The following is a 15,554-nucleotide window of genomic DNA, read 5'->3' on the forward strand; positions in this document are numbered from 1 at the left end:
ACAACTCTACAGTCTATCTATGGTATACCACCATAACCAGCACCAAAGGCTAAGGCTAGATAATGACATCCAGAATAACTACAGGATAAACATCAGATAAAGGAGGCTTATATAAGAGACTATCCAGTATCTTGTTAACAGAATTAGGTGAGTTAGGTATTAAGGCTAGAACAGGACCCTATGGGACCGTTGTGGACCTGATTCCTCTCTGCTGATTACCTGAAGCACATTTCCCACATCACCCCAAGATCTGCACTTATTTCATTATTGCAGGCTTATGTCCACATGGACGAATTTATACCCCGCTCTCTCTGACCCATTTGCAGCAAACCAAAAGCACTTATTGCGGCATGTACGCTTGCCTGCTATAAAACCACTCTCATTTAAGGAGACTGAATGGTCTGTCAGGGTCATTTTCATTTAAAACATTAAAACACTCTAACCATCGCTCACACCGAGCTGGAAATGACAGTATAATTTGGCGGGATACATGAGGGCAGGTTATTAAAATGTAGCGGGATATGTGGTGTGGTTTTAATGGTGGTTCTGACACAGGATGAAAAGACGCACAGCGTGCGGCCATCGATAACACTTTTCTCTCCCGCCGTCCTCTCCACCAATTAGAGGCACTATGAGGAAGCAAACTGTGCTGTGATTTGCAGTGACTGCCTGAGGCCACGGCCTCTAAAAGACGGGAGAAAGTCAAACAATGAGAATAGCAAAAATCACCAATAACCTTAAAGAGTACCAAATGATAATAAAATATCGTTCATTATGACATGGCTCTCAGGAATACTTGATTCTGATTGATGAAATTGTAACATTCTGCAGTCAATAACGACTGTTAAACTATATAACTGACCGTTATTCCAGGCAAGTTTTCTACATAGTGTAGCTGTGCTAGTTTAATGTCTCTCGTATGGCTCCATGGTGTCTTTCTTCTCACTTAATAAAATCAAGTTTCAACTCAGATCAATATTCCATGCCCATTTATTTAAGTGGCAGGGCATAATGTACAGTCAACTGATCATTATAGCAAAATAAACCCCTTTAGGTTAATACAAGACCCGTTCGCTTCAGTTCTGCAATGGAAATCAGTGGGATCTTTCTTGGTTTATCATCCACTAGGCTAAAATTACATGTGTAATTGCTTAGAAAAATCATTTTGTTAATAATATAATAATATATAAATAATACCAAAATAACACTGGTCATTGTGGGACAAGTTAGCTATAAGTAAGATAAGTTTAAATCCCTACCATTAAATATAACAATACTAATATAGATAATAGTATCTAAAGCACAACTAATGGTTTTTTGTAGGTTTAATGTGCTGATCACAGATCAGAAAACATGTATTTTATTATCTGTTTTATACACTAACATTCTGCAAAGCATCTTTACAAGAGCGGGTAAATGAAGTGAACACAAAGCAGGTCTATTTGCTAACCCGTGTTCTGTGAGAGGCACTAAAAGACCCTCTTGATTTAGGGAAATGTCTCTTTCAATCGTCTCTTAAACTGTGCCTTCAAATCACCAGCTCAATCAAACAGGCTGAGATGAAAGGAAAGCCGTCTCCTGCTCTCTCTAAAGCCTCTGACCTCTCTTCACAATCCCTTCAAACCCAACAAACCCACACTAGCAACTGGACTTATTCACAGATCTGAGCACTTACTCTGTATGCTGGAAGACACACAGAGAAAAGCTTTTAAGTATGGTAATATCGTATGTTTGTTGGAAACAGAAAAGAAAGAGGAGACAGAGATGAGACAGTGGAGAAAGATGAGAGACAAGAAATAGTGGAGACAGGAGAAATAGAAAATGCAAAGAATAATGGAAGAAAGCGAGGAGATGGAGATGAGAGCAAAAAGAGGGAGTGCAGAACGAGAGGAGAAAGAATGGAGACAGATATGAAAAAGAGGTGAGATCAAGGAGATAATGAGGAGAGAGAGGGGAGAAAGAGGTGAGATAGATGAGAAATAGAGGGAAAAGAGGAGATGGGAGAAAGAGAAAAGAGATGACAGTAAGGAGAAAGAGTGGAGAATGAGAGGAGAAAGAGATGAGATGGATCAAAGCAGAAAGAGATGGTGGCGAACAAGAAGAGAAACTATGGAGACAGATATGAAAAAGAGGGGAGATCTAGGATGAGAGCAAAGAGAAGGTGGAAAATGAGAGGAGAAACTATGGAGACATGGAAAAGATGTGAGATATGAAAGAAAAAAGGATAAAGATGAGATAGATGAGAATGAGCAGACAGTGGAGAAAGAGAAGAGACAGGGATGAGAGCAACGAGAGAGTGGAGAAAGAGATTAAATTGATTAGAGCAAAAAGAGATGGAGACAAGAAACTATGGAGACAAAAAAAGAGGTGAGATCTAGGAGAAAGAGGAGAAAGTTGAGATAGACGGGAAAGAGAGGAAAAAAAGTTGAGATGAGAGAAAGAGAAGAGAAGAAAACAAAAAGAGGGTGTGGAGAAAGAGAGGAGAAACTGAAGAAATGAAAAAGAGGTGAGATCTAGGAGAAAGAGATGAGATAGATGAGAAAGAGGAAAAAGTTGAGACAGGATAAAAAGAAGAGACAGAAGAGAACAAAAAGAGGGAGTGATGAAAGAGAGGAAAAACTATGGAGACATGAAAAAGTTAAGATCTAGGAGAAAAAGAGGAGAAAGACATGAGATAGATAAGAAAGAAAGGGAAAATAGGAGACGGGAGAGAGAGAAGAGACACAGATGAGAGCAAGGAGAGAGAGTGGAGAATGAGCAAAAAGAGATGGGGACGAAAAACTATGGAGACAGATGAAAAAGGTGAGATCTAGGTGAAAGAGGAGAAAGAGATGAGATAGATGAGAACAAAAAGAGGGAGTGGTGAAAGAGAGGAGAAACTATGGAGTCATGAAAAAGTTAAGATCTAGGAGAAAAAGAGGAGAAAGACGAGATAGAAAAGAGATGAAAAACTATGGAGACAGATATGAAAAAGAGGTAAAATCTAGGAGAAAGAGATGAGATAGATGAGAAAGAGAGGGAAAAGAAGAGAAAGGGGTAGAATGGAGACATCCATGAGATCAAGGAGAAAAAGTGGAGAAAAAGATAAGAAGGACAGGAAAAAGAGAAGACAGGGAGAAAGAGAGAGATTAGAGCAAGGAGACAGAGAGAGAGGAGAAAGACATGAGAGTTGACATGAGAGTATTAGGAGAAAAAGAGGAGAAAGTGAGAGAGTTGAGAATGAGGTGAAAGAGCCGAGAAGAGAACAAGTGGAGGCAGAGAAGGGGTTATCAGAACTAACTTTCACTCATCCAAAATGAACATCTTCATACACACATACATATATACAGAGATAAAGCACATTTGAAATTTGTGTTTTTGAGATGCAGAAACACACACACACACACACACACACACACACACACACACACACACACACACACACACACACACACACAATCTTGCCATACTGAAGAGAGCCAAATGCTCATTTACCTATGGTGTATCCTCGTTTCAGGTCACTGCACCGCGGAACACGGCGCTGGGAATTGGTGGTGTTGTTTTCTTGCACCTCAGATGTGGTTGTCTTGGCAGCAGGTGGTGAAGATCTGTTTAAGGACAGACTTGGGATGAGCCGTGCTGGAAAACTTTGAGAGCCGATATCCACCGACTGGGACTTCTTCTTCAGTCTGAGAGGAAACAACACAGGAGACATGCACAACTCAATGACCCTTCAAACCACAGGCCAATTCACAGTGCATCGACAGACACCAGATTACAGCACGTTACTTATCAGACGTTCTAATTCTGATTCAACATGTTCAATCAGCGAAAACAAGCTCAGACAGACGGCAATAGACTCTGACAGGGGTAACACACTGATCTGAATAAACCCGACGAAGTTCGGTCTGTTGCTGTCTGTCAGTGTGGTGTGAATTTGCATATTGCATATGTTTTTGTGCTGCTAAAGGCCTGTCATTATTAATTCCACCTAAAAAAGTGGTCTACATCAATTAGATCTTCATGAGAATAACTTTTTTGCCAGTCTATTTTAGTATTATCATGTATCCGTAAAAAAGCCAACAGATGGAGGCAACAGGTGACATTTTGACCCAGGTTCTTGAAAAGCACAATGTGTAACTGAACTCTGACACATAATTCTCATGATATTTAAAAAATAGAACTGTTTAATTCTAATGGGTTATTAGACTGTAAATGTCTGTTCTTCAGAAACACAGCTTCGTCTGCTGGAAATGTGTTTTGTATCGCATATCAGTTCTGTGAATAAAACCAGCTATTACTTTTTAAGATATGTGACAATTGCATGTCATGTGATTTGCAACACTAACAACTTACAGTGGGGGTTCTATGGTGTTCGGTGATGATATAAGATGGTGAAACTATGGCACTAATGGCACTAAGTTATTCATATATACATGGAACTCTAAAGTACTTCAAAGAACATGATTTAAAAAACACATGGTGATTTTGTAAATGAAAAGGAAATGAAGACTGCTAGGGCGTATAGCACATGCATGAGGCTTCATGGTAACTCACTTTATAATTCTAATAAATTGTGCAGTTTAAAAAAGGGAAATGCAACATGGTGCTGTAAATTTGCCTTCAGGTTCTCAAATTTATCTGCAACTGTAACAATGCTGCATTATTCAAAAGAGTAATTTTTGGATTCAAGCACTACTGAACAAAATTCCTTAGCTCAGGGCAAATGTTTAATCTTTAAAGTGATTTGCTTTAAAACAGGTAGTGAAGCTAAAGAAGGAGAGGCAGATCACTGGAGTCAAGATCAGTTCATTGTTTGCTCTCACAGTCAGTCATCTTCACCTTCTATCTCAATCTATAATTGAGACAACTGCCTGAAAAAGCAAAACAACATTCCCAGGAATCCTGTCCAACATCTTCTTGTCAATCCGGAAATGCTGCCAGCATGAAGAATCGAAGGGCCTGATCACATAAACAACATGTCCTGTTGTGAGTAAAAGAGCCAGATAATAAGAGTTAGATGAAATTTGCAGACTTTTCACATTTCTGCATTACTATTTTCTGCATTTACTGTTCCTGTGAAATAGATTTAAACATGGTAAAATGGGAATACTACACTTTTATTGGTAACTGTAAGCATAATCAAATTTGCTGAAAAAAATAAATAAAAAAAATGCAGTGCCAAAAGTTTAGATGTTCATTAAAATCCCACTTTGGCAAGTGACATAAGGACAATACAAAGGGGGTCCCTGTAAAGCTTTAAAACTGTGCCACCTACTGGTCATAAACTGTAAAAAAAAAAAATCTAACTATTCATAAACTTTAAACTGCTCAGCTAAAAAATAAAACAAATAATAGAAATAACATATACATATATATATATATATATATATGTTATTTCTATAAATATATAATGAAAATACCAAGAATATGTATAAAAAACAAACAAACAAAAAACATATTTATTTTAGTCCATTTTTATTGGCAGAGCCCATAGAAAGGGGACAATAAATTATTAGGAAAGATAAATGATCAATAATGGGATCAAGACCAAATTTAATCTAAATTTAGATTTAAAGGTAGGGTAGGCATTTTTTTTAAAAACACTTTTTGTTATACTGGTTGAAACTCTCTTCACATCCTGATACCGATCAATAATAGAAGTGGTCTAAATATTAAAAAATGTACATATATATTCTGTGGAAGTCTCAGGACCAAAAAATGTTTGATCCGAATGCAATGATACAATGTCCTACCTGCCTGTCAACATATGTATTTCCATACCTCCACGCACTTGCTCGCGCAGACATCACACATCATCAGTGCGTTCTGTAAGGCTATACAGAGTTGTAGACAGACAGTCACCGAGCGCCGCAAACAAACAGCAGCCACCTTTTACAGTTCCTCCTGAACCAAAACAACAAGCTTATACTGCGTTCACGCCACATCGTAACCCTAATTACAAGATAGCAACCTGTGACGTTCTACCCTGAGCTGTTCACGTCCTCAGACTCGGATTTATGCTTTCCTATGTCAACACTATCAACGCCGAAATGAATCTGCAGCAGTCAGGTGGTACAAGAGTAAGAGCTCTGTTAGATGTTTATGTTTATTATTATTGTAAGGGTATGCGCTTTGAGACATGAGATAATTTAATGCCGTCTCTTGTGATGCTTTGCAGACTCTGCTGTGCACGTTTATGTGTTTTGAAGGAGGTGTGGCTTTGGAGATGCTCTGAAGGGAGGGTGGGATCTTAGGCTTTCAAAAGCTAGCTTGCTATTGCTAGCCTCTCCGAAATTGCCTACTCTACCTTTAAAGCTGCATTTCCTTGCATATAGACGACACAAAATTCTCCCAACAGAGATGTGTGTGGGCATGTCATTTAGACACCTGTCTAAATAAACAGCTCACAATAAAGCCTATAGCACCTCTGACTGCATGTTGATGGCAGACCCCAGGTGCGGTTCCCTCCCTCTCTCTGTCTCCAACTCACTATTGCATAAAATGTGCAATCAGCCAGAAGACAAACACCGGCCGGCAAGATTACACGGTTAAGGAAGCCCAACAAAAACAAGAACTAGTTAGTTAGACAACACAGAGCAGCAAGTCAACCAGAAAACTGAAGCCAGTTGGCAAGACTTTCCATGAGGGTCTATCTTAACCAGCTCAAAAACATTTAGAATACCCATCCAACAAAACAGTCAAACAGTAGGCTAAATGTATAGTGATTAACTTTGAAGTTAAAAAAAGTTACCAATTTTTTGTTTTTTATTTCAATGAAATGATCGTACTATGTTTTAGTTCGATAATGTTTTTTATTTATTATTTTGTATTTTTAGGGGATTATATTGTACTAAATTATGTTTATGCAGTATTTATAATCCACTTTTTGAGCATGGACCTGAAAAATAAAATTTCCAACTTAAACAGTCATAAATCTTGAATGCTTCGGAGACAGGCTTAAGTTTGGTCTCTTTTTAAAGACGACACTTGGCAGATTATTGCTGAAGTGAAAAAAAGTTTAAAAATTTTACATGCTAAAACATGTTTTACTCTAAAACTGCGAGAAAATCCATAAATCTAAACAAGCTGTGTTCCAAATTTCTCAAAAAATGTGCTTTCAGTAAGAATTTGTTTGGGCGCATTACCAAACATTTCCAATTTGCCTCCCATTCATTTCCAATGCGGTCATTTTTGACCTTGAACATTACAACCGTGATTATTTTTTTCAGGACCATTTAACTTTTTCGAATCATGTCCATAATATTTTTGTGTTCACACAGCAAGTGGCAAAACCTTTAATAAGTTTTGTTCAATTCCGACAAAATTTAAAAAAAAAAAAAAAGGCAAAAATCGTTGGTAAAAATTACCGAACAGCACCAGAGGGTTAAAAGTGAGAAAGATGTTGACTATAAATATAATTTTACACCAAAAGTATTAATAAAAATTGTTAAATCCAATTAGCTTGGCAACCAAATGTCATTATTTATCTGTCACACTATTAGGCTACTATAATAGTTACTATTAATTATTAGAATTACTATTTTTATATTTACAGAGAGAGAGAATGATAAACTATATTCAGAGTATTTTTGAAGTTTAAAATACAGTGATGCAGAGAAAGAATTTGTTGCTTTATTGTATAATGGGTGATTGTAAATGAGAAATAGCAGATGATAAACAAATTAGATTCATTCAAAGAGTGGGACAATGTAGATCAATGAATCAAAGATTCAATAGATCAATGAAGAATCAATGACACTAGAAGATAAAATCATGCCGTTAGTTTGTGATTCGTTGTGATTATGCACCTGTAGTCAGACACTCTTTTCATTTCTCCATTTAGATGTTCCTGTTGTTATTGTAAATGCAAAACAGGCGTTTTTGAATTGAAAATGAGGGCAGAAATGGCGAGTCGTCGCAGAGGTCCTGCTCTCGCTGTGATGCGGGGTGAGTATTAACCAGCTGGCATAGCGCTCTTTCATTCCTCCATACCGACGAGATGTGGTGCCAATCATCACCGTGGCTTTATCTATTATTCACAGCTCAGAAAGACAGTGAGGGGGAGAGGAGGGTCTGGCCAGCTTTCAGCCTTCGTAACACCAGATGTAAACAAAGCACCAGCCTCCTTTCAAACAATAATAACCACAGCCACCTCGCCGCATGACTTCTGCTCTGATTAGGAGAACGTGTTCATGCCGAAGCTGTATTTTAACTGTCAGCACCGGCCGTCGCTGCTCGAGTGTTTATGTAAACAACATTCTCCTTCAATTAAGGGGAAGATTATGTGATTCACAGACGCAGAGGCTGCACTGAATCGGTACAGAACATCTGCCGTAAACCACTGCTTACTGCTCGGGCTATAATTAGAAAATCAGTTTTCTAAGTCAGAATAATCAGAACAGGGAAACCCTACTAAGCTGCTGAGCAAAAGATGGTAGAGGTTATGCAAGGTCACCGGAAGACAGATGCCATGGTATAAGGGTGAATATTACAAAAACATGTCTGGATCATATTTATGCATCAGAGTTACAAAACATACACAACAGACTGTACATCTCATTGTTTAAAGGTGCAATAGGTGATTCTCTTCAGAAACATTTTTTGTTAAGCTGTCTAAATGTATTTTAATAAATATATATCAACTGTGGAAGGCGTAGGACCATAAAATGTTCTTTCAAGTAGTATATGTTCCCTGTCGGTCAACATATGTTTGCATACCACTGCGCAGCCTGTTCATCAGTCATCTTAAGTCATCAGCGCATTTCTTGTATGCTGTGCAGAGTCAGAGTGAGAATGACAAGCGAACAGCAACAACCTAACTTTCCTTCTGAACTGACAACAAGCGGCACTGGAAAAGTATAGACTAAAAGAAAGTCTTAGAAAAGGCTACAACGGAAAAAAAAGGCTGGATCATAAAAGAGCTAAAACCTCAAATTAAAAGCACCAACTTCGGTACAAAGTCGGTACTGAAATTTTAAAAATGTGACACTTTGAGCACTGTTAAGCAGATTCGTAAACACCTCTGATTGGCCATTGTGTTCATGTGCTCAACAGATATGTCTGTGATTGGCTACAATGATCAATGCACTGAAGCGTTTGAAAGGACACGGAAGTGTTTGAATGTGAAAGCGCTTTGAAAGCGCTGAGCGTTTGAAAGCAGGCGTCTATCAGCAAACTGGTCTGTGATAGGCGCCTGCTTTCAAACGCTCCTGTGTGTATCTGTGTAAGCGCTCGGTGAAGAGCGTCATTGATGACTATTTACAACATTTTTGAAGTGATGATCATTGAAGCCAATCACAGACATATATGTTGAGCACGTGAACACAAAGGCCAATCAGAGGTGTTTACGAATCCAATCAACAGCGCTCAAAGCATCACATTTTTAAAATTTCAGTACTGACTTGGTACCGAAGTCGGTGCCTTTGACAACTCTACGCTGGAGACAACTGCGGGAGTCAAAGGGTCTGAAAGATGATGCCATGGTTGCAGTATTTCTTTTGGACAGGTAGGTATATGGTATTATTCCATTTTGATGTGTTTTGATAGTAACGCATAATGTAGCATATGCAGTTTGTGTACCTTTACTACTTAGCTCAATGACAGCAGCACCCAGCGTCTAATCGGGAACTATTTTTATGTTTTCAAAGTTACAAGCAAACTACAACATCCACACCTTTGGTGCATGGATTTGTAAGGCCACCACCACCAGATGTTTCGACCATTGTTTCTGAGTCTTACTACAAACAATGAATAAAACATCGCATTTCCTCCTTGAATGAAAATACCCTCTGAGCCCCTGCGGATATTGCACATGCTGTCCTTAGCATGAAAGATAGTTTTGTGTAGTTCCTTCGCTTGATATTCTGAAAATGTTTACACTGTATGTTTGCTGAAATACTATAACCTTTCTGGTTATAAAGACAGCTGTGGTTTATTTTGTGCTCAATGCTGCTAGTTTTTCATCAGCTGTCATGTTAGAAATGTCCAACATATCCTTGCAGCATCTAATTCCGTTTTTTAAAAAGTTGTTTACGTTCGTTATTGTAGTACTGTTACTCACAAGTTTTCTCACCGGTGAATGACACATGATGAAATCAAATAACGTTATCTCTGGTCGTCTCGCTTCTGGTCTGTACGCGTTCGTGTGTTTTGGAGGAGGCGTGGCTTTGGACAGCGATTTGCAGGGAGGGTGGGATGTACGCTTTCAATGTTAACAGGCTAAAGTTAGCATTTTCCCAGATCACCTACTACACCTTTAACTTTAAATCTCACAATATTACTTTATATCCCACAATGTTATTTTATCTCAGTGGAAACAGTCTCCATATATATTTTACTTTAAAATCAAAAGTCTATTTTAGGAGAATTATGGGTTTTCCACTGTGACTTCATTTATATGACAATTATGCATACTGTCTCATCAAACTCTCATTAACGTAATTTTCATACACATATACATACATATCAACAATAATTTCTATATATGAAATAAACATTGCATTTAAATCAGCTAGAACTATCAATTTAAACATTTCATTTAATGTGATTATTAAAAAAATAACTATATAAAAAATTTTAATGATCCTGTCCCTTGCCCCTTTTGCAAATTCCGTAATAAGGCAATTAAACAATATTTTTTTGGCTTTAATGAACACTACAGTACTGAGAACCACAGATAAAAATGCTTAATTGTCATGAACATTCAATGAATGTCACAATGCACACAATCATAATAGTTCTAAAAACAGACTTTATTTAAACTAAAAAAATCTTTCTTTTGGTTTGGGGTGATATATGACCTGGTCAGGCTTCATGAGATTCACCCACACCTCTAGAACTGTCCCAAATCCCCCCACTCACAGGATGTAGGGCGGATCAGCGGGAAAACAGAGTGGTGGGAAATTGCAGAGAGATTAAACGCTTTGGCAGGCGGCTGATGGCGGTCGTGAGCGTGGCTGCTCTTTATCGTGGCCAACAGAGTACGACGGGGACATGGTGGGAGGGGAGCAGAAGGAGATCTGTGTGTGTGTGTGTGTTACAGTACCTCCGATACTTATCTTTCAGCTAATGTGTAAAGGAGAGAGAGGAAGAGCTGGCATTTTGTTCTCTTTTTCCTCATGCTCCATGCAGAGAGCTGCATTGCCAGACATTTGGAGATTAAGCGTAGTAGTCACATGCTTTGGCAAATGATGCATAAACAACAGGGAATTTGGGCAAAGCCAGAGCATGCTTATCTCGCTCAAAAAGATGGATTTGAGCCTGGGAGAAACTCAGATCTGGTGTGCACAGGGAACCAAACATCTCAGCGTGAAGGGTTGACGTCAGCGCTGCGGCCGCTCGCTCCAACGCTCCTCAATAGCAAATATGACAGTTACTCTCGGGTGCCATTACCATGACCGGACTTCATGCAATGAAACTCAATGAGGACATGAGAAAGACATGTAATTTAGAGGAGACAAGCAGCTCCTGTGGGTACTCTTGGCCGTTTACACATGGCTCTTATGAGAGAGTTATGGGACTCTGGCCTTGACAGTCCTCTGCTTTTCAAATAGCTGACAGCTTAATTGAGTCAGCGAAGGAGAGGGATGTAATACAGAACGAGACACAACAGTACATCTGAAGAAAATCATATTTACTCACATTTTACATTAATAGAAAGAGATCAACACTGATAGAAAACAGTGAGGTGAATAATTTAGCAAGAATTTGTCGTGCTTCATGCTACTCATAATTAAAAGTCGTTACATTAGAGTAAAGCTAGCCTTTTTAAAAAGGTAGTTAGTAACAAATGTAAAAATGTAGTAAAAAGGTAGCTAGTAACCAAAAACTAGCTATATAGTTAAAAAAAAAATTAATTAATTCATACAATCCTCAAACAGGCATTTAAAGGGGTCTCAGAAAGCGAGGACTGGCCAAAATGTCTAACCCTTACCTGGTCTAAAACGCAAACCGGTCCTTACAAAGATAGTTGTACAAGTACACAAACACGCACACACGCACGCACACACCGCTTAAAAATCAAAATATAATATTTCTGAACCATGTTGTGTTTCATGAAATTGTGTTGCATATAGCAGGTAAAGTGATAAAGCAGCTTCCCAACTGTGCTGTGAAATAAACTGCGTCTGCACTGGAGTAAACAGCTCCGGGCTTGAACAAACATTTGGCCAGAGTTGCATTAAAATTCAACGTGCTGAAGTTTAATACCAGAGGCTACAGGCTGTTTTTTGTGATTTATTTGGTTTATAATAGTCACTATATTCAACCTCAGAAAAACACAAATGCTCTAAACAGCATTTTAAACAGGAAGTGACCTGATAACGACTCCTAAACTTACTGAAAGCATTACTGCTCTTCTTAGTAAAGCATCAAATTCACACATATGCATGTGATGATCACTTTCAACAGACAAGAGAAACACCATATTCATCTGTTTGATCACCTATCCAGTGTAAACAGAAGAACTGGAGTTCATATGAGACCAGATTGCATGAGGTTACTTCACCTGACAATCCCTCTGTTACATAACACACTGACGCACAACTGTCATCTTTCTACAGACTGACTGTCATTCTGTACAACGCTTTGCTTGCAGGCTTCATTTCTGCCAAAATTTTCTGTTAAGACATCATTTTTTTATCCTACATGGCTTCTTTCCTCTCTTTTTCTGATTTCTTAGCATCAGCTCATAGGAGAGCGAGAACTGTGCGTGTTTGGAGAAAACTGTGACATCTTTGGGACACAGTTGTCTCGTAAACTGCTGTGTAAAAAAAACAAGCAAACATAAAAGTATGCGAAATAGCAACGTATGAGGCTTAAAGTCACCATGAAATCAACTTCAACCTTTTAAAACAATGTTTTAAACTACTACTTTGTCGCTTCAAAAAGTCATCATAAAACGAATCCACATGAATCGACTGGTTTTGTCTAAGTTTTCTGAAGAGACATGATCGCTTTATATGATGAACAGATTGAATTTAGGCTTATATTTACATAAACATTGATCAACAAACATAAACAGAAACTCAACCAAACCTGCTTGAGTAAATGATGAGAGAATCTTCAGTTTTGTGTGAACTAACCCTTTAACACAAAAGAACCATATTTATTTCTGAGATGATAATTGGATGTAAAATAGTGAGGTCATGTGACAAGTTAGTATACTACTATATGTGACAACAATATAGCATACTGCTTTTAAAAAAGTTTTAGTACTGCATATAAATCTAAATATTTTAATTGCACCAGATGCATATAGCAAAGTAAAAAATGCAATGAAAAGCACAAGCCTACAATGACTGAGCAGCAAACATTACTTTACGGCTACATCTCTTGACACTGCCTTTGTTTTTCTAACTGAATTGACTATAAAACAGAGAAAATAATGCACACAACAAACACAAACACTTTATTATTCTCACTGGGATTTAACGATTCGTACGGCGTTTACCAGCATGTGCGGGTGGAGCGGGACAGTTGAGCTGTTATCAGAGCTCCTCTGTAAATCAACAACAAGCAGAGGTGGTGCTATTCATTTCACAACATACATCAATATTACTGAAACGCGGCCGGCAGACAAGAGCTGATAACTCGGAGGAGTTATGAAGACCTCAGAGGAATACGTCTGTTTCATTACTGAGCTAAATGTGACGCCCGAACAGACTTCTCCCTCGCTGAATCAGCGCGCATCTCTCAAGCTTTGTGTTAGTGACACACACACACTCACAGTGTTCCTGAGGCCTTGAGTTAACCGCAGTCTCTCAATAACTCTCCAGTTGCTAGCCACACTCCTGCTCTCCTGCTCTCTCATTGGTGGAGACGGTGAGCCGAGAGCAAATATGATTGGAGGAGAACATTGATGATTTCAGCAGGAAACTGAACTGAATTACAACACGGAGGAGAGAGAATGAGAGGAAAGAAGAAGAGGTTGGACTGCGTCCCATGTGCTGTGGTGAAGTGAGAGCGCTGTGATTCCGTAGGGAGTCGAGCCACAACAGAATCAGGTCAGACTCATTTGTTTTAATACACTGTAATGAGTCGGAGGTCAGCAGAACTACTCTCACTTCAGACCACTGACCTTGAGATCTCATGATCAACAAACACACACAAAAACAAGGAATATCTTAAGCCCTGTGATGTGACAGTCAAGGACCAATTGTGAAATTAATTTCAACTGAACGAAAAAAAAAAATCAATAAAATCAATCAAGCAGTTATCTATTAAGATGTGGATAAACAGATCTAAGAAATTGCAATTTGATAAAAAACTGAATCAAAAACATTTTTTTATTCTTTATTCAGCAAGAATGCATTAAATTGACAAACAGTAAATACATTTATAATGTTACAAAAGATTTCTATTTCAAATAAATGCTTATAACTTATAACAACTAAAATTCTTATAACTTTCTATTCATCAAAAAAAAAAATCCTGAAAAAAAATGCATCACGGTTTTTGATAAAAAAAAAAAAAAATCAGCATATTAGAATAATTTTTGAAGTACCATATGACAATGAAGACTGTAGTAATGATGCTTAAAATTCTGCTTTGCCATCACAAGAATAAATTACATTTTCAAATATATTCAAATAGAAAACAGCTATTTTAGATTGGAATAATATTTCATAATATTACTGTTTTTACTGTATTTTTGATCAAATAAATGCAGCCTTGGTGTAAATTTAAGAGATTCCAAACCGACCTCAAACTTTTGAATGGTAGTGTACAATGCATCTTTAAATAATATTATATTAATAATTAATATAATAATATATAATTAATAAAATTATATTTAATAATTAAAGTAAAATTTGAGCTTAATATTCCTGTTTTTAAACCTATAGAATCAATTAAAAGTGTATTAGTGTAAACTCTGGTGCTATGTTGATAATGTGTAATAAAAAAATTTGTATTTGATTAAAAAGCATTTTCACTATAGTCTCTAAAACTTTTGGACACCGCTTTATATTTAGCACCAGTATATGTGTTGATAGGGGTCATCTCACTGTGCAGTGGCCAGTTCAACCCTCACAAGACATCTGCTGCTGCTGGCAGGGACCAGTGGACAGAAACAGGGCACATCTGTGCAGACTTACACCGCCAGCACTGGGGGACGAGGTCACAGGGGAGCACGTGTTTATGAAACATTTGCTGCTTAAAAGCTGTGAGCTACGGGCAACACGAGGACTTCAGAAGAGATTTACAGCATGGCCTTTAATGGCTCATATGGGTGGACTCTTGGTTCAGATGGTGGTCTGGGCTCCTGGCGCTTTTTTCTGGGTCGACTTGTGGATTTTCACACATTCCACTCCAACACCTCCCATCCACCAGTCGGTCTGCGCTGGCACAGGGCAGCTGGCGTGAAAACGTCACCCTCACATCCCATCAGCTGCCACACAGAGTCAGCAGGCATCATGCTGGCGTGACTGTGCACAATCTGGGCTGGGAGCAATCAAGACTGCGAGAGATGGAAAGGAAAACTGGACTAGTTTGTTCTTGTAATACCAAAAAAAAAAAGGGGGAGTTAAAACCTAAATAATCATGTTCATCATGGATTTATTGAACAGAGACCT

The 15,554-nt window shown here is 38.2% G+C and overlaps 1 protein-coding gene across 3 annotated transcripts in view; it reads right to left on the bottom strand.

The window, feature by feature from the left end:
* oxr1a (oxidation resistance 1a) overlaps positions 1–15,554 on the bottom strand; it is a 158,188-nt gene that overhangs the window by 89,260 nt on the left and 53,374 nt on the right. For 2 of the 3 annotated variants that reach the window (XM_051866240.1, XM_051866233.1), the window contains exon 1: positions 3,475–3,709. In XM_051866240.1, coding sequence (XP_051722200.1) covers positions 3,475–3,694 — 220 coding nt within the window. In that variant the 5' untranslated portion in view covers positions 3,695–3,709. Of the gene's footprint in view, positions 1–3,474; positions 3,710–15,554 lie in introns of those variants that run through there. The other variant, XM_051866234.1, reaches the window with a different exon arrangement.

This window comes from Ctenopharyngodon idella, chromosome 16 (genome assembly GCF_019924925.1).
Source record: "Ctenopharyngodon idella isolate HZGC_01 chromosome 16, HZGC01, whole genome shotgun sequence".
Lineage (NCBI taxonomy): Eukaryota > Metazoa > Chordata > Actinopteri > Cypriniformes > Xenocyprididae > Ctenopharyngodon > Ctenopharyngodon idella.